Source organism: Mirounga leonina, unplaced genomic scaffold (genome assembly GCF_011800145.1).
Source record: "Mirounga leonina isolate KUSES-001 unplaced genomic scaffold, KU_Mleo_1.0 Mir_96, whole genome shotgun sequence".
NCBI classification, from domain to species: Eukaryota; Metazoa; Chordata; class Mammalia; order Carnivora; family Phocidae; genus Mirounga; species Mirounga leonina.
In genome coordinates, this window is record NW_023270871.1 from 2,741,561 (window position 1) to 2,760,762 (window position 19,202).

The 19,202-nt window shown below is 38.5% G+C and overlaps 1 protein-coding gene across 3 annotated transcripts in view; it reads right to left on the reverse strand.

Annotated features, from left to right (window-relative positions):
• Nucleotides 1–19,202, reverse strand: part of LOC118006397 (ciliogenesis and planar polarity effector 1-like) — a 136,598-nt gene that overhangs the window by 54,960 nt on the left and 62,436 nt on the right. For all 3 annotated transcript variants that reach the window (XR_004678062.1, XM_034999019.1, XM_034999020.1), the window contains exons 28-29: nucleotides 3,411–3,559; nucleotides 2,648–2,811 (exon numbers count right to left, since the gene is read on the reverse strand). Coding sequence is in view for 2 of the 3 variants with exons in the window: in XM_034999019.1 (XP_034854910.1) it covers nucleotides 2,648–2,811; nucleotides 3,411–3,559 (313 nt within the window). In the remaining variant the exon portion in view is untranslated. The remainder of the gene's footprint in view (nucleotides 1–2,647; nucleotides 2,812–3,410; nucleotides 3,560–19,202) is intronic.

A 19,202-nucleotide genomic window follows, 5' to 3' on the forward strand; every position in this document is an offset into this window, starting at 1 on the left:
TCTAGCTCTCTCTCTCTCAAATAAATAAAATCTAAAAAAAAAAAAAAAGAAAAGAAGAAAATCATTTTGTTTTTTTTTGTTGTTAACATTCCAAACATGTATAACCAATGAACATGGTCTAGGTTTCTTTTTATTGGTATTAACTTCAGAAACTTGAATACACAGATATTAAGCAGTATATTACCAGAAAGTTACAAGTAAACACAGATTATACATGCAAATTTCTGTTCAGAAAGGTCACATGTGCAGGTATATGAATTAAAAGCATGCGTCTAGATTATGGCCAAACTGGTTTTAAATGCAGAAATGTAAAATTACATCTTGAAATATAAAGAGATGGTCTACACACTTCAAAAATCAAATGTTGCTTATACCAGATGTATGACAGCTACAGGATTCAAGTGACAAGCAATAAGATCTCAAGAAATTAATACTGCTCAAAGAGAATGGGAATATTTTTACATTTCACTGAAAATACATGGACTACTAGAATATGAAATCTAGCAGGAACTTAGGGGAAAAACTTACAAAAATCTAAAGCCAATTACTTAGTATTTCTTATTACCTAAAATCAGTTTACTTTTTATAAGGTTCAGGAATATTACAGGAAACAAGTATAATGGAAGAAATATTTTCTATCCTCCTTATAAAAAGTTTTTTAAATTCAATTCAATTAATTAACATATAGTGTATTATTAGTTTCAGAGACAGAGGTCAGAGATTCACCAGTCTTATATAATACCCAGTACTCATTATATCACATGCCCTCCTTAAAGTCCATCACTCAGTTACCCCCCACACACACCCTCTCCTCCAGCAACCCTCAGTTTGCTTCCTATGATTAAGAGTCTCTTACGGTTTGTCTCCCTCTCTGATTTCATCTTGTTTTATTTTCCCCTCCTTTCCCCCATGATCCTCTGTTTTGTTTCTTAAAATTCCATATGAGTGAGGTCATATGGTAATTGCCTTTGTCTGACTGACTTATTTTGCTTAGCATAATACCCTCTAGTTCCATTCATGTCATTGTAAATGGTAAGATTTCATTTTTTTTTGATGGTTGAGTGTATTCCATTGTAAATATATACCATATCTTCTTTATCTATTCATCTGTTGATGGACATCTGGGCTCTTTCCATAGTTTGGCTATTGTGGACATTGCTGCTTTAAACATTAGAGTGCAGGTGCCCCTTCAGATCACTACAATTGTATCTTCAGGGTAAAGACCTAATAGTGCAATTGCTGGGTCGAGGGTAGCTCTATTTTCAACTTTTTGAGGAACCTCCATACTCTTCTCCAGAGTGGCTGCACCAGACTGCATTCCCACCAACAGTGTAGGGGGGTTCCCCTTTCTCCACATCCTTGCCAACATCTGTCACTTCCTGACTTGTTAATTTTAGCCATTCTGACCAGTGTGAGGTGATATCTCATTGTGGTTTTGATTTTTTTTTTTTAAAGATTTTATTTATTTATTTGAGAGAGAGAGAATGAGAGACAGAGAGCATGAGAGGGAGGAGGGTCAGAGGGAGAAGCAGACTCCCTGCCGAGCAGGGAGCCCGATGCGGGACTCGATCCCGGGACTCCAGGATCATGACCTGAGCCGAAGGCAGTCGCTTAACCAACTGAGCCACCCAGGCGCCCGTGGTTTTGATTTGTATTTCCCTGATGCCGAGTGATGTTAAGCATCAACAGAACTGGAGAAGATATTTGCAAATGTCTTTTTTTTTTTTTAAGATTTTATTTATTTATTTGAGAGAGAGAGAATGAGAGACAGAGAGCACGAGAGGGAAGAGGGCAGAGGAGGAAGCAGACCCCCCGCTGAGCAGGGAGCCGGATGTGGGACTCGATCCCGGGACTCCAGGATCATGACCTGAGCCGAAGGCAGTCACTTAACCAACTGAGCCACCCAGGCGCCCAATATTTGCAAATGTCTTATCAGATAAAGAACTAGCATCCAAAATCTATGAAGAACTTATCAAACTCAACACCCAAAGAACAAATAATCCAATCAAGAAATGGGCAGAAGACATGAACAGACATTTCTCCAAACAAGATGTACAAATGGTCAACAGACATATAAAAATGTTTTTTAAAAACACCTAGAGACAACCCCTCTTCATCAAGTGGATTCAAGATAAGCCTTGAAAGACCTCTTATCAGTGTGTTTAACGCCATGCAAAGTTCTAAGAGTTTCTGTTTTATCAAAGACTGCCAAGGAAAGGTTCACAGAATTGGTTCACAAAAATGAAGAGGCCCATGATAGTTACATAATCAAGGCAAAAAGCCCAAGAACTGTAAATTCAGGTTAAGAGGTAATGTGTTCAACATTTCATAAATATTATGCTTTTTTTTTTAAGATTTATTTATTTTCGTTGGGGAGGGGCAGAAGGAAAGGGACAGAGAGAATCTCGAGCAAGACTGCCCACCAATCATAGAGCCTGCCGGAGGGCTTCGGTCACAAACTGAGCCAAAACCAAGAGTTGGATGCTTACCCAACTGAGCCACCCAGACATCCCATGCTCTCTTTTTGGTTTTAGGCAATTGTAAACATACTAATTTAGATACAAGACTAAATAAATTATCTCAGATAATCATTCACCAACTTCAAATTAATAAAAGCCAAATAAAAAGATTAGCCAAATGAACTGACCTTCATAGTCTGATAGGTGTATTTCCATTTCCTCTTGGTTAAATGTTTCTACTTCTAAAAGATCCTCATCAATATCTATAAATTCTTTTTCACTATCATCAGTAACAGAAATAATCTCATCTTTGGTTTCTTTTATTTCAGGATTATATGCTTCAGTTGGCATTCTATTGACAAAAATAGAATTATAACTCGTTCTTAGAAACAAAAAGCTTGCTTTCAATTGATTCTGTTTACTGAAAAGGAACATTAGGTTTCATATTTATAGTGTTCTGTTTTTTAACCATGTCTGGTACATAGTAGAAGCTCAATAAAAGGCTGTTCAATGAATGACTAAACATCCCCATTTTTATTTACTCAAATTACTGGAATAATTTCAACCTATGAAATCTGCCATTCTCACAAAGGAATCTTCCTGCTATTAAAAACTCAACCTTGTTATTCAAAGATACATTGCTTCATATGTAAAAATGGATGAAATGATTAGCTTAACTTCCTCTGACACAGGAAATTAATATAGTAAGAGAGGATCTCTCAGAATGAGAATTAGCTCCTCTCTCAGAAGATACAAGCTAGACCATCAGGGAAGAAACATATTTTGCAATTAATTGTTAAAGCACTTCAGAAAGTACTCACTTCCTCCTTCTCCACAGCTCAAAGAAATACTCATTCCTTTACCTTTTAAGAGTTCGATTCTTGCCGCTAAGCCCAAACACCATCAAACAGGTATCATCCACTGAAAAGGAATGTATACTCAAAAACTTACTTCAAGATACTTTGATGAGACTCATTTTGATCATTTCTTTCCTCAGTCCCACCTTGAGTGGATACTGCAAAAGAACAGCCAGCATCTGTTTTGCAATCACTTTCAATGTTGGGTCCACTCTGAGACTGACAGTAATGATTCTCTAGCACCTAAAAACAAACGATTTACATTAGTTAGCATTCACAATCGAATCCCATACTTTTCATTGTTTTTAGATTATTAATATTTTCTACAGACCTACTCCTGGTTAAATTTTTCATTCATTTATCAAGTATTTACTGCATTTCTACAACTCAATATTTGATGCTGAGGCAATGATCAAGTCTTTATTCCACCTGGAAAAAAACAAACCTGACTACCTAAATAGTATTGGAAAGAAATCAGCCTTATAAATTTGTAAGGGCAGGGGCACCTCGGTGGCTCAGTCAGTTAAGCACTTGACTTGATTTGGGCTCAGGTCATGATCTCAGGGTCCCAGGATTGAGCCCTGCATTGGGCTCTGCACTCAGCATGGAATATGCTTGTCATTCTCCCTCTGCTCCTCCCCCTGTGTGTGCTCTCTCTCTCAAATAAAAAAATAAAATCTCTAAAAAATATATAAAAATAAATTTTAAAAAACCCAAATTTGTAAGGTATGTTACCAATGTTTTCAAATCACAAAACAATAACACAAAATGTAAAGTTCCTTTCCCTTAACTCTTTTGGCTATTATAAAGGCACTTAGTAATTATTCCAATATGACACAATGGGTAAAAATAAATGCAGGTAAAAATATATGCAGCTAAAAAATACAGGGATGTATCTTTTTTAAGTCTCTTATTTAGAAATTTGGGTATGCAACACCTAGAAACACAAATTTCAGTGACAACAAATATCACAGTATCTTAAACTACCTTAGGGATAACAGACACTGATCTCAAGAAATGAAAAAGATCTCCCAAAAACAAAATATACACACATCCCCTGCGACCTAGAATAAGTTATTTTAGAATGAAGGCACTTTATTTTTTAATTTTAATTTTAATTTTTAATTTTTTTAAAGTATTCTCTATACCCAATATGGGGCTTGAACTCACAACCCCAAGATCAAGAGTCACATGCTCTACCACTGAGCCAGCCAGGCACCCCAGAATGAAGGCACTTTAAAATGGAATACAGTTCTCTCTCTCTCTTTCTCTCCCCACAAAACAAAACAAAACAAAATAATAAAATGAAATGAAAGAGGACAAATACAGAATTAGAATGGGTGGAGGTAAGTCAACCAAGATGGTGACATAGGAGGCTCCTGAATTCCCCTCCTCCCACAGACACACTGAATGTACCACTACACACAAAGCAATTAATGCTGAAAGAAATCTAGAAATTAGCTGATGGATTCTTACATATCAAGCAAATGAGAAAATATCCACACAGAGATAGGTAGGAAAGGCTGAGACACACTCTCACCATAAACCCCACCGGTGGCACAGCACCCTATAAGCAGGAGGGAACTCCCAACTTCACTCTGAGGAGTGAAGGGTTCGGACTCCACACTTAGCACTCTAATTTTTAAGATTCCCACTTGAGGGATGGGCCTCCAAACCACCTAGCTCTGAAAGCCAATGACGGTTGCATCCTTAAGTCCCACAAAACCATAGCAAACACAGCAGCAACTATTAACAGGTGCATGAGCACTCGTTACAGCTATCCCCAAAAGGCTCAGCACAGAGGAACAGGTGAAAACACCCATCTCCCAGTCTTCTCCTGGAAGGAATACAGCTGCATACTTCTAGGGGCTAGCTATGATACTCTGGTGACTGGGAAGCTGATGGACACTTCCCCTGCCTTCTCTCTTGAGCCCATTCCAAGTCACCAGTATCTCCCTACAAGCAGCCTGTACACACTCTTGGGTGCCCCAGCTTTTGCAGCTGCTGACTAAAGGACAGGTCCCCTGTCTCTGACAACCAACTGGACTTGCATTTACGAGTCCCACAGGAATGTAGGAAACAAAGCAGCAGTTCTTAATGACTGGAGGAGCATCCCCCCTGTAGCTATACACCTCGGCCTACTTCACACACAGCAAGCAAAAATACCCATCTTACAGTTTCTCCCCAGAAAGGGCTTACCTACACACTTTGTCACATGTTGCCTGAGAGTCCAACTTCCAGTCACTGTATACCTAAATGCTAAATGTGCCCCACACCTTTGGGACACTGATAGGTCTTGGCATACCCTCAACTACTAGGAACCACTAAGAACAAAGAAGACTTAGACCATCACAAAGATTTCAGAGTCAACCAAAAGCTCAGGCAAAGCTGATTGATGAGGTTTATCTCCTACACAAGACCATTCTATCCAGCCTGGGAGATGTAGCTGCTTTATCTAATGCACAGAAACCAACATAGAATGTCAAGTAAAATGAAGAAACAGGAATATGTTCCAAACAAATGAACAAGATAAATCTCTAGAAACAGATCTTAATGAAATGGAAATAATGATATATCCTCATAGAGATTCAAAATCATGGTCACAGAGGTCAGGGGATGAACAAAGTGAAAATTTAAGTGATACATGAGCAAAGTGAGAATTTCAACAAAGAGACAGAAAATACAAAAAAGTAATAAATTACAGAGCTAAAAATAATTGAACTGAAAAATTCAATGGAGAAGTTTAAAAGCAGATTGGATCAAGCGGAAGAATGGATCAAAAAAGTCGAAGGCAGGGCAGTGGAATTCATCCAATCAGAGGAGCAAAAAGAAAAAAAAAATTTAGAAGAGTGAAGATAACTTAAGGAACTTACAGGACACCATCAAGCAGACAATTATATGCATTATAGTGGTCCCAGAGGGAGGGGAAAGAGAAAGGAGCAGAAAGCTTATTCTGAGAAATAATAACTGAAAACTTCTCAAATATGAGGAAAGAACCAGACATTCAGATCCAGGAAGCCCAGAGAGTTGTAAATAATATAAATCCAAAGAGATCTATACTGAGGCACATTATAATTAAATTGTCAAAAGCTGAAGAACCTTAAAAATGGCAAAAGAAAAACTATTTGTTACATACAAGGAACCCCCTTAGTGCTATCAGCATATTTTTCAGTAGAAACTTTGCAGGCCAGAGGGAGTGGAATGATATATTCCAAGTGCTGGGTAAACAATAACTGCTAACCAAGAATACTCTACCCAGTAAAGTTGTCCTTCAGAATTGAAGGAGAGAGAAAGATTTTCCCAGGCAATCAAAAACTGAAAGAGTTCACGACCATTATACCAGCCTTATAAGAAATGTTAAAGGGAGTTCTTCAAGCTGAAACAAGAAAATTAATGGGTAACAAGAAAATATATGAAAGTATAAAACCCACTGGTAAAGGTAAATATATAAATTCAGAATACTCTAGCGTTATAATAATGGTGGTGGGTAAAACACAACTCTAGTATGAAGACTGACAGAAGTTATTAAAAATAACTATAATAATTTGTTAATAAATACACAATGTAAAAAGATGCAAATTTTACTTCAAAAACATAAAAATGTGGGAGAGAGGGTAAAGATGTAGAGATTTTGTATGTATTAAAAGTTATCACCTTAAAATAGACTATTATAAATACAACATGTTTTATGTAAGCTTCATGATAACCATAAAGCAAAACCTACAATAGACATACAAAAAAAAAAAAAAAAAAAGCAGCAGCAGCATATCTTTACAGAAAATAATCCAATAACAAAAGAGAAGAGCAGGAGAGGAAGGACTTAAAAAACAACCTGAAAAATACCAACAGAATCACAATATTAAGTCCATACCTATCAATAATTAATTTAAAGATAAATGGATGAGGGGTGCCTGGGTAGTCTAGTCAGTTAAGTGTCTGACTCTTGATTTTGGCTCAGTCATGATCTCAAGGTTGTGAGATCAAGCCCCGTGTCAGGCTCCATGCTCATCAGGGAGTCTGCTTGAGATTCTCTCTCTCCCTCTCCCTTTGTCCCTCCCCGCTGCGTGCTCTCTTCTTCTAAAATAAATAAATAATCTTAAAAGAATAAATAAAAATAAAGGTAAATGGACTAAATTCTCCAATCAAAAGACAGGGAGCATTCTCCTAACAGTCCTGGCTTAGGTCTGAGCAACTTTCTTTATTCTGCTTGACCTTGCACTACTACCAAAGCTGATCAGACTGGATGGTCACCTGACCTAAGCTGAGCCAATCAGTCTTTCTCAAAAATATGAATGCCATGGAACATAGAGCCGAACCACATTGGCCTTGGAACCATAAGGCTCTATGGAGTTAGCATCACAAGTAGTTACATCTTAGTGAAACTTGCAAAGGTCTAGATGAGCAGAAAAAGGGTCTCAAAAAGGAAGAGAGTTTACACAGAGAATGGAATATTCTTGCAAAGAGAATTAGAAATGAGAGGTAAAGTGTTCCCCAAAATAAGGAGACAAAAAGAAGAGCTCACTGGTGACTCTCCAGTTGCCATAATGATCAGCTGTATTTCCTCAAATAGATTTCATAAGATTTACCTGCATCTTTCTGACAAATTCCTCATTGACAAAGAAAAAAAAAAAAAGGGAATGGTTGTATGGATAAAAAGAGGAAGATCCAACTATCTGCTGCCTATAAGAGATTCACTTAAGCATTAAGGACACACAGAGACTGAAAGTGAAGAGATGGAAAAATACTCTATGCAAATGGAAATAAAAGAAAACAGGGGTAGCTATATTTATATCAGAAAAAAAACAGACTTTAAGCCAAAGAATGTAACAAGAGATAAAGAAGGACATTATATAATGATAAAGGGGTCAATCCATCAAAAACAATTAATATTAGCAAATATTTATACAGCCAATATAGAAGCAATTAAATATTTAGAACAAATATTAACAGGTAGGAAGCAAGAAATAGCAATACAACAACAGCAGAGGAGTTCAATACCACATGATAGATCAGATGGACATAACAGACATTTACAAAATATTCTATTCAATAGCAGCAACATACACATCCTTCTCAAGGGCATATGGAACATTTTCCAGGAGAGATTGTATGTTAGGCCATAAAAACAAGTCTTAATAAATTTAAGAAGATTAAAATCATACTGAGCATTTTTCCCAACGATATGAAACTAGAAATCAATTACAAGAAGAAAACTGTGCAAATCACAAATATACAAAAATTAAACAACATGCTCCTGAAGAACCAATGAGTCAAAGGTGAAATAAAAAAGGAAGTAAAAAAAATATCTTGAGACAAAGGAAAATGAAAATACAACATACCAAAACTTGTGAGGCTCAGCAAAAGCAGTCCTAAGAGGGAAGTTCATAGCAATAAATGCTTGCATTAAGAAAAAAGAAAGATCTAGGGGTGCCTAGGTGTCTCAATTGGTTAACTGTCCAACTCTTGATTTTGGTTGTCATGATCTCAGGTTTGTGAGATCAAGCCCCATGTCAGGCTCCACAATCAGCAGGGAGTGTACTTCTCTCTTTCTCCCTCTCCCTTCGCCCCTCCCCCTGCTCATGCTCTCTCGATCACTCTGAAAAATTAATTAAAAAAAAGAAAAAAGAAAGATCTCAAACAACCTAACTTTATACCTGAAGAAACTAGAAAAAAGAACTAAGTCCAACATTAGTAGAAGAAAGGAAATAAAGATCAGAGCAGAAATAAATGAAATATAGACTAAAAAGACAAGAGAAAAGATCAAAGAAACTAAGAGCTAGATTTTGGGAAAAAAAAATAAACAAAATAGGCAAGCCTTTAGCTAGACTCAAAAAGAGGGGACTCAAGCAAATAAATTTAGAAATGAAAGAGGAGACACTACAACCAGATAGTACACAAATACTAATGATCATAAGAGACCATTATGAGCAATTAGAAGCCAACAAATCAGACAACCTAGAAGAATTTGATAAATTCCTAGAAACATACAGTCTACTAAGACTGAATTATGAAAAACAGAAAATGTGAACAGATCAATAATGAGTAGAGAGATTGAATCAGTAATCACAACCTTCCAAAAGAGAAAACCCCAGAGCCAGATGGCTTTACTGGCAAATTCTATCCAACATTTAAAGAATTAATGCCAATCTTTCTGAAACTCTACTAATAAATTGAAGAGAGAGAGAACCCTCCCAAACTCATTTTACAAGGCTAGCATTAGCTTTATATCAAAGTGGACAAGGACGCTACAAGAAACATTTTTCTAAAGAAGACTTACAGATGGCCAACAGAATCATGAGAAGGTACTCAACATCACTATCAAGGAAATGCAAATCAAAACCACAATGAGATATCTCCTCACACCTATTTGGATTGCTATTACCAAAAAGACAAGAAATAACAAACACTGGAGAGAATGTAGAGAAAAGTGAACCCTTGTACACTGTTGGTGGGTATGTAAACCAGTACAGCCACAATGGAAAACAGTATGGAGGCTCTTCAAGAAATTACAACAGAACCACAATATGATCTTGCAATCCCACTTTTCAGTATATGCCCAAAGGAAATTAAATCATTATCTTGAAGAATTATCTGTACTCTCATGTTCATTGCACATTAGTTAACCATAGCCAAGATATGGAAACAACCTGTCTGTCAATAGATGAATGGATCAAGAAATGTGGTGTACATATACATAATAGAATATTATTCAGCCTTTAAAAAGGAGGGAAATCCCATCTCTTGCATTAACTAGGATAAACCTGGAGGGCAATATGCTGAGTGAAATAAGCCAGACAAAGACAAATACTGCATGGCACTAATTACATACGGAATCTAAAATCAAACTCATAAAACAGAGAATAGGAAAGTGGTTGCTAGGAGCTGGGGAGTGGGGGGAAATAGGGAGAGGTTAGTAAAAGAGTGCAAGTATACCTGATAGGTATTGTGGGTTCAGTTCCAGACCACCACAATAAAGTGAATAGTGCAATAAAGCAAGGCAATGAAATTTTTGGTTTCCAAGTGTAGTGCATATAAAGGTTATGTTTACACCATACTGTAGTCTATTAAGTGTGCAATAGCATATGTCTTCAAAACCAATGTACATACCTTAACTAATACTATATTGCTTTAAAAATGTTAACCATTATCTGAGTTTCAGGGAGTCATAATCTTCTTGCTGGTGGAGGGTCCTGTCGCAGTGTTGATGGCTGTTGACTGATAATGGTTGCTGAAGGACGGGGTGGCTATGGCAATTTCTTAAAATAAGACAACAAACAGCAGGCTGCCATATTCATTGACTCTTCCTTCCACAAACCATTTCTCTTCAGGATGGGATGCTGTTGATAGCATTTTACCCACAGAACTTCTTTCAAAATCAGAGTCCATCCTCTCAAACCCTGCTGCTGCGTTATCAACTAAGTTCATATAATATTTTAAGTCCTTTGTCAGCATTTCAACAATCTTCACAGCGTCTTCACTAGGATCAGATTCCATCCCTAGAAACCACTTTCTTTGCTCATCCTTAAGAAGCAACTCCTCATTTGTTAAATTTCTATCATGAGATTGCAGCAATTCAGTCGTATCTTCAGGTTCTACTTCTAATTCTAGTTCTCTTGCTATTTCTACCACATTTGCAGTTACCCACCCCCTGAGGTCTTGAAGCCCTCAAAGTCATCCATAAGGGTTAAAATCAACTTCTTCCCAATTCCTGTTCATACTGATATTTTGACCTCTTCCCATGAATTGTGAATGTTCTTAATGGCAACTAGAATGGTGGATCCTTTCCAGGAGGTTTTCAATTTACTTTGCCCAGATCCATGAGAGTAATCAGCAATCTATGGCAGGTACAGACTTATGAAATGTAAGACTTTCTTCAATATAAGACTTGAAAGTCAAAATTCTCCTGATCCATGGGCTACAGGATGGATGTAGTTGTTAGCAGGCATGAAACATTAATTTCCCAGTACATCTCCATCAGAGCTTTTGGATGACCAGCTGCATTGTCAGTGAGCAGTAATCTTTTAAAAGGAAACTTTTTTTTTCTTTTTCTGAATAAGAGGTCTCAACAGTGGGCTTAAAATATTCAGTAAACCATGTTGTAAACAGATGGGCTGACATCCAAGCTTTGTTTTTCCATTTATGGAGCATAAGCAGAGTAGATTTAGCATAATTCTTAAGGGCCTTAGGATTTTCAGAATGGTAAATTAGCACTGACCTCAATTTAAAGACACTGGCTGCATTAGCCACTAGCAAGAGAGTCAGCCTGTCCTTTTTTCTTCTGTTTTATTTTTTTTTTTAAAGATCTGGTTGGTTGGTTGATTGTGTGAGTGGGGTTGGGGCAGAGAGAGAGAGAATCTCCAGGAGACTCCAGACAGCGGAGCCCAACAAGGGGCTTGATTTCATGACTCTAAGATCATGACTTGAGCCAAAATCAAGAGTCAGACACTCAACTGACTGAGCCATCCAGGTGCCCCTATTTTTTTATTTGATTAATCATGTCTTTTTTTTAATGTTTTTATTTAAATTCTAGTTAGTTAACATATAGTGTAATATTGGTTTCAGGAGCAGAATTTAGTGATTCATCACTTACATACAACACCAAGTCCTCATCACAAGTGCCCTCTCCTTAATACCCATCACATATTTAGCCCATCTACTGCGTACCTCCCCTCCAGCAACCCTCAGTTTGTTCTCTATAGTTAAGGGTCTCTTATGATTTGCCTCCCTCTCTTTTTTCCCCTTCCCCTATATTCATCTGTTTTGTTTCTTAAATTCCACATGAGTGAAATCATACGGTATTTGTCTTTCTCTAACTGACTTACTATGCTTAGCATAATACATTCTAGCTCTGATCCATGTCATTGCAAATTCAAGATTTCATTCTTTTTGATGGCTGAGTAGTATTCCATTGAATATATATACCACATCTTCTTTATCCATTCATCAGTCAATGAACATTTGGGCTTTTTTCCATAATTTGGCTATTGTTGATAATGGTGCTATAAACATCGGGGTGTTGGACGCCTGGGTGGCTCAGTCATTAAGCGTCTGCCTTCAGCTCAGGTCATGATCCCAGGATCCTGGGATCGAGCCCCACATTGGGTTCCCTGCTCTGTGGGAAGCCTGCTTCTCCCTCTCCCACTCCCCCTGCTTGTGTTCCCTCTCTCACTCTGTCTCTCTGTGTCAAATAAATAAAATCTTAAAAAAAAAAATCGGGGTGCATGTGCCCCTTTGAATCAGTATTTTTGTATCCTTTGGACAAATACCTAGTAGTGTAATTGCTGGGTTGTAGGGTAGCTTTATTTTTAACTTTTTGATGAACCTCCATACTGTTTTCCAGAGTGGCTGCACCAGCTTGCATTCCCACCAACAGCGTAAGAGGGTTCCCTTCTCTGCATCCTTGCCAACATCTGTTGTTTCCTGTGTTAATTTTAGCCATTCTGACATGTATGATGTGGTATTTCATCATGCTTCTCATTTGTATTTCTCTGATGATGAGTGATGTTGAACATCTTTTCATGTGTCTGTTAGCCATCTGGATGTCTTCTTTGGAAAAATGTCTGTTCATGTCTTCTGCCCATTTCTTGATTGGTGATTATTTGTTCTTTGGATGTTGACTTTGATAAATTCTTTATACATTTTGGATACTAATCCTTTATCAGATATCATTTGCAAATATGTTCTCCAATTCAGCATGTTGCCTTTTAGTTTTATTGATTGTTTCCTTTGCTGTGCAGAAGCTTCTTGATGAAGTCCCAACCATTCATTTTTGCTTTTGTTTCCCTTGCCTCCAGAGATGTACCTAGTAAGAAGTTGCAGCGACTGAGGTCAAAGAGGGTGCTGCCTGTGTTCTCCTCTAAGATTTTGATGGATTCCTGTTTCACATTTCAGTCTTTCATCCATTTGGAGTCTATTTTTTTTTTGTATGGTGTAAGAAAGTGGTCCAGTTTCATTCTTCTGCATGTAGCTGTCCAATTTTCCCAACCATTTGTTGAAGAGACTTTCTTTTGTTCCATTGGATATTCTTTGCTGCTTTCTTGAAGATTAGTTGACCATATAGTTGTGGGTCCATTTCTGGGTTTTCTATTCTGTTCCATTGATCTATGGGTCTGTTTTTGTGCCAGTACCATACTGCCTTGATTACAGCTTCGTAATATAGCTTGAAGTCCGGAATTGTGGTGACTCCAGCTTTGGTTTTCTTTTTCAAGATTGCTTGGGCTACTCAGGGTCTTTTGTGGTTCCATACAAATTTTAGAATTGTTTGTTCTAGCTCTGTGAAAAATGGTGTTGGTATTTTGATAGGGATTGCATTAAATGTGTAGATTGCTTTAGGTAGTATAGACATTTTAACAATATTTGTTCTTTCAGTCCAGGAGTATGGAATGCTTTTCCATTTCTTTGTGTCATCTTCTATTTCTTTCATAAATGTTCTATAGTCTTCAGAGTACAGATCTTTTACCTCTTTGGTTAGGTTTGTTCCTAGATAGCTTATGGTTTTGGGTGCAATTGTAAATGGGATCGATTCCTTGATTTCTCTTTCCGCTGCTTCATCATTGTTGTATAGAAATGCAACAGACTTCTGTGCATTGATTTTATATCCTGCAATTTTGCCAAATTCCTGTATCAGTTCTAGCAACTTTTTCGTGGAGTCTTTGGGTTTTCTAGAGTATCATGTCTTTTGTGAATAGTGAAAGTTTGACTTCTTCCTTGCCAATTTGGCTGCCTTTTATTTCTTTTTGTTGATTGCTGAGGCTAGGACTTCCAATATTAGGTCAAATAACAATGCTAAGAGTGGACATCCCTGTCTTGTTCCTGACCATAGAGGAAAAGCTCTCGGTTTTTCTCCATTGAGGATGATAGTAGCTTGGGTCTTTCATATATGGCCTTATGATGTTGAGGTATGTTCCCTCTATGCCAACTTTGTTGAGGTTTTTATCAAGAATGTGTGTGTACTGGGGCGTCTCGGTGGCTCGGCTGAGCATCCAACTCTTGATTTCAGCTCAAGTTGTGATCTCAGGATTGTGGGATCAAGCTCCTCATTGGGCTCTATGCTCAGCCGGAAGTCTGCTTGAGATTCTCTCCCTCTGTCTCTGCTCCTTCCCCCATTCATGCTGTCTCTCTAAAATAAATAAATCTTTAAAAAATTTTTTCCAAAAAAGGAAAAAAAAAATGGGTGCTCTACTTTGTGAAATGCTTCTTCTGCATCTATTGAGAGGATCATATGGTTCTTATCCTTTCTTTTATTAATGTGGTGTATCATGTTGATTGATTTGTGAATACTGAACCACCCTTGCAGCCCAGGAATAAATCCCACTTGATCATGGTGAATAATTCTTTTAATGTACTATTGAATTCAATTTGCTAGTAACTTGTTGAGAATTTCTGCATCGATGTTCATCAGGGACATTGCCCTGTAATTCTTTTTAGTGAGGTCTTTGGTTTTGGAATCAAGGTAATGCTGATCTCATAGAATGAGTTTGGAAGTTTTCCTTCCATTTCTATTTTTTGGAACACTTTGAAAAGAATAGCATTAACTCTTCTTTAAATGTTTGGTAGAATTCCCCTGGGAAGCCACCTAGCCCTGGACTTTTCTTTGTTGGGAGATTTTTTTTTATTATTTTATTATTTATTTATCTACTTACCTATTTATTCATTTATTTGAGAGGGAGAGGAGAGGAGCAGAGGGAAAGGGAGGGAGAGAACCTTGAGCAGTCTCCACACCCAGTGCAGAGCCCAATGCAAGGCTCGATCTCACAACCCATGAGCTGAAATCAAGAGTCTGACACTTAACTGACTGAGCCAACCAGGTGCCCCTGTTGGGAGATTTTTTTATTACTGATTCAATTTCTTTGCTGGTTATGGGTCTGTTCAAATTTTCTATTTCTTCCTGTTTCGGCTTTGTAATTTATATGTTTCTAGGAATGTATCCATTTCTTCCAGATTGCCTAATTTGTTGGCATATAAGTGCTCATAATATTCACTTGTAATTGTTTGTATTTTTGTGGTGTTGATTGTGATCTCTTTTATTCATGATTCCATTTATTTGGATCCTTTCTCTTTTATTTTTGATAAGTCTGGCTAGGGGCTTACTAATTCTGTTAATTCTTCAAAGAACCAGCTCCTAGTTTCATTGATCTGTTTTTTTTGTTTGCTTCTATGTTTCTCTATCCTTCATTTCTGCTCTTAGTTTTATTATTACCCTTCTTCTGCTGGCTTTAGGCTTCATTTGCTGTTCCTTTTCTGGCCCCTTTAGGTGTAAGATTAGGTTGTGTATTTGAGACTCTCCCTGATTGTTGAGGTAGGCCTGTACTGCTATGTATTTCCCTCTTATGAACGCTTTTGCTGCATCTCAAAGGTTTTGAACCATCATGTTTTCATTATCATTTGCTTCCATGTATTTTTTGTATTTCTTCTTTAATTTCCTGGTTAACTCATTCATTCTTCAGTAGGATATTCTTTAACCTCCACGTATTTGTGGTCTTTCTAATTTTTTTCTTGTGGTTGACTTCACGTTTCATAGTATTGTGGTCTGAAAATATGCATGGTATGATCTCAATCTTTTTGTACTTTTTGAGGCCTGATTTGTGACCCAGTATGTGATCTATTCTGGAGAATCTTCCATGTGCACTGGAAAGAATCTGTATTCCGCTGCTTTAGGATGTAGTGTTCTGAATGGATCTGTTAAGTCCATCTGGTCCATGATGTCATTCAAAGCCCTTGCTGCCTTGTTGATTTTCTATGTAGATGATCTGTCCATTGCTGTGAGTGGGGTTTTATAGTCCCCTACTATTGCTGTATTGTTATCAATGAGTTTGTTCATGTTGTTACTAATTGATTTACATATCTGGGTGCTCCCAAGTTGGGGGCATAAATATTTACAATTGTTAGATCTTCTTGTTGGATAGACCTCTTTATTGTGATAAAGTGCCCACTTCCATCTCTTATTACAGTCTTTTGTTTAAAATATAGTTTGTTTGATGGGCATTAATCGGCATGTGATGTGATGAGCACTAAGTGTTATATGCAATTAATGAATCATTGAACATTGTATCAAAAACTAATGATGTTGGGGATGCCTGGGTGGCTCAGTCGGTTAAGTGTCTGCCTTCGGGTCAGGTCATGATCCCAGGGTCCTGGGATCAAGTCCCGCATCGGGCTCCCTGCTCAGCGGGGAGCCTGCTTCTCCCTCTGCCTGCTCTGCCTGCCCCTTCCCCTGTTTATGTGCACTCTCTCTCTCTCTCTGACAAATAAAATCTTTGAAAAAAAATGATGTTGGTTAGTTATGTTGGCTAATTTAATTTAAATTTTAAAAGAAGTTTCATTCTAAACACACACACACAAATATAGTTTGTCTGATATAAGTATGGCTACTCCAGCTTTCCTGGACATCCATTAGCATGGTTCTCTATCCCTTCACTTTCAATCTGCAGGTGTCTTTACGTCTAAAATGAGTCTCTTGTAGGTAGCATATAGATGGGTCTTGTTTTTGTTTTTATCCATTCGGATACCCTATGTCTTTTGATTGGAGCATTTAGTCCATTTACACTCAGAGTGATTATTGATAGATATGAATTTAGTGCCATTGTATTACCCGTAAGGTCGCTTTTCCCGTAGATTGTCTCTGTTCCTTTCTGGTCTTTGTTACTTTTGGTCTTTCTTTCCCACTCAAAGAGTCCCCTTTAATATTTCTTGCAGGGCTGGTTTAGTGGTCACGAACTCCTTTAGTTTTTGTTTGGGAAATTCTTTCTCTCTCCTTCTATTCTGAATGACGGCCTTGCTAGATAGAGTATTCTTGGCTGTATATTTTCTCCATTCAGCATTTTGAATATATCATGCCACTCCCTTATGGCCTGCCAGGTTTCAGTGGAGAGACTTGCTAACCTTATTTGCCTTCCCTTGTACGTTAGGGTTTTCTTTTCCCTTGCTGATTTCAGGATTCTTTCCTTATCTCTGTATTTTGCAAATTTTACTATGGTATGTCTTGGTATTGGCCTGCTTTTGTTGATTTTGATGGGGAATTCTCTGTGCCTTCTGGATTTGGATGTTTGTTTCCTTCCCCAGATTAGGGAAGTTTTCACCTATAATTTGCTCAAATAAACCTTCTGCCCCTTTCTCTCTCTTCTTCTGGGACTCCTATGATACGGATATTATTACACTTTATGGAGTTGCTGAGTTCCCTAAGTCTACATTCATGATAGAATCTTTCCCTCTTTTTTCAGCTTCATTATTTTCCATAACTTATTCATTCCTTTGCTTCTACCATCCTGTGGTCATTACATCCTGTCAATTTTATATCTTGGTTATAGCATTTTTTATTTTGGTCTGACTAGTTTTTATGTTTTTTATCTCTGCAGTAAGGGACTCCCTGGTGTCTTCTATGCTTTTCTCAAGCCCAGCTAGTATTCTTAGGATTGTTGTTTTAAATTCCGGTTCAGGCATATTACTTCTGTTTTGATTATATCCCTGGCAGTGACCTCTTCTTTCCTTTGGGGTGAATTCCTCCATCTTGGCATTTTGTCTAGGTCTCTCTTCCGTGTGTTATGAAAGCCAGCTATGTTTCCTGCTCCTGAGAGTAACAGCTATATTAAGAAGAGGTTCTATACTGTCCAAGGCCTGGTGCTTCATGAAGTGTTTCTGGTGTATGCTGTGTGCACCCTGCTGTTATGTTTTGGCTACTCTTTCCCTCAGGTAGGTCCTCTGCAGAGTTTCTCCTTTCCTGCAGTAGGGAGTATTTGGACTCGTCCAGGGTGTGGCGAGTTTTAACTAGGTGTGTTTTAGTCTGCTTAAATGAGTCCAGGTCTGGGGTGCCTGGGTGGCTCAGTCGGTTAGCATCTGACTCAGATTTTGGCTAGGGTCATGATCTCAGGGTTGGAGGATTGAGCCCCATGTCAGGCCCCACATTCAGCACGGAGTGCTTGAGATTCTCTCTACCTCTCCCTCCCCTCTGCCCCTCCCTGCATGCGCTGAAAGAAAGGGGCTAGATCCTATTTCCCCTAGACCTTAAGCTTTGTAACACTCTATGGTCAGTAGGCTTAATGCATGTGGGGGGGTCTGTGCTGACCTTCTGACGGGGGAGGGGGGCGCGGGACAGCTGCTGCTCTCTCAGGCACACTTGCCCTAGTTCAGAAGCACCTGCAGAGTGCAGAGAGGTGGGGCTTGGTGTAAGTGGCTCAAGCCTCCACTGTGGGGTGCCATGCTGCTCACTGAAGTCCGTCTGTGCTGACTGGGGGGGGAGGGGGAGGAGGAAATGGCATCAGCTTGCTCTCTTGTCCCTGGAGAGGGGAGTTCATGCCTACCCCTGTTCAGGAAGCTCTCACAGAAGAGCAAACAATCTCCCCTTCTGTGTTCCAGGCTTCTGTCAGATCCTTGCCTTCACCCTGTCTGTCTGAGCCATCTGCCCACCTGGTGGTACAGTGCTCCTATTTTATCTCAGGCACACCGGCTGGGTTTCAAAACTCCACAAATTTTAGGGACCTGGCATGGACCCACGTTAGTCCTCTGTGGGAGGGTCTTGCTGTGCTGTGGCTGGTGCCAGATTATCCCAGAAGGGCAGCTGCACAAATGCACAGGGGCTTGGAGTTTATGTAAAGCTCAGCAAAAAGTGGGGTTCAGTTAGCTGCCCACAGCAGCTGCCTCTGCTTGTATGCTAATGAACAGGGCAGCTCAATGGCACCTGTGGGAGAATCAGCCTGTCCTTTGAATCCAAGCATTGACTTTTCCTCTCTAGCTATTAAAGTCCTAGATGACATCTTCTTCCAGTATAAGGCTATCTTGTCTACAATGAAAATCTGTTGTTTAGTGTAACCACTTTCATTAATTATTCTAGCTAGATCTTTTGGATACCTTGCAGGAGCTTCTACATCAGCACTTGCTACTTCATCTTGCT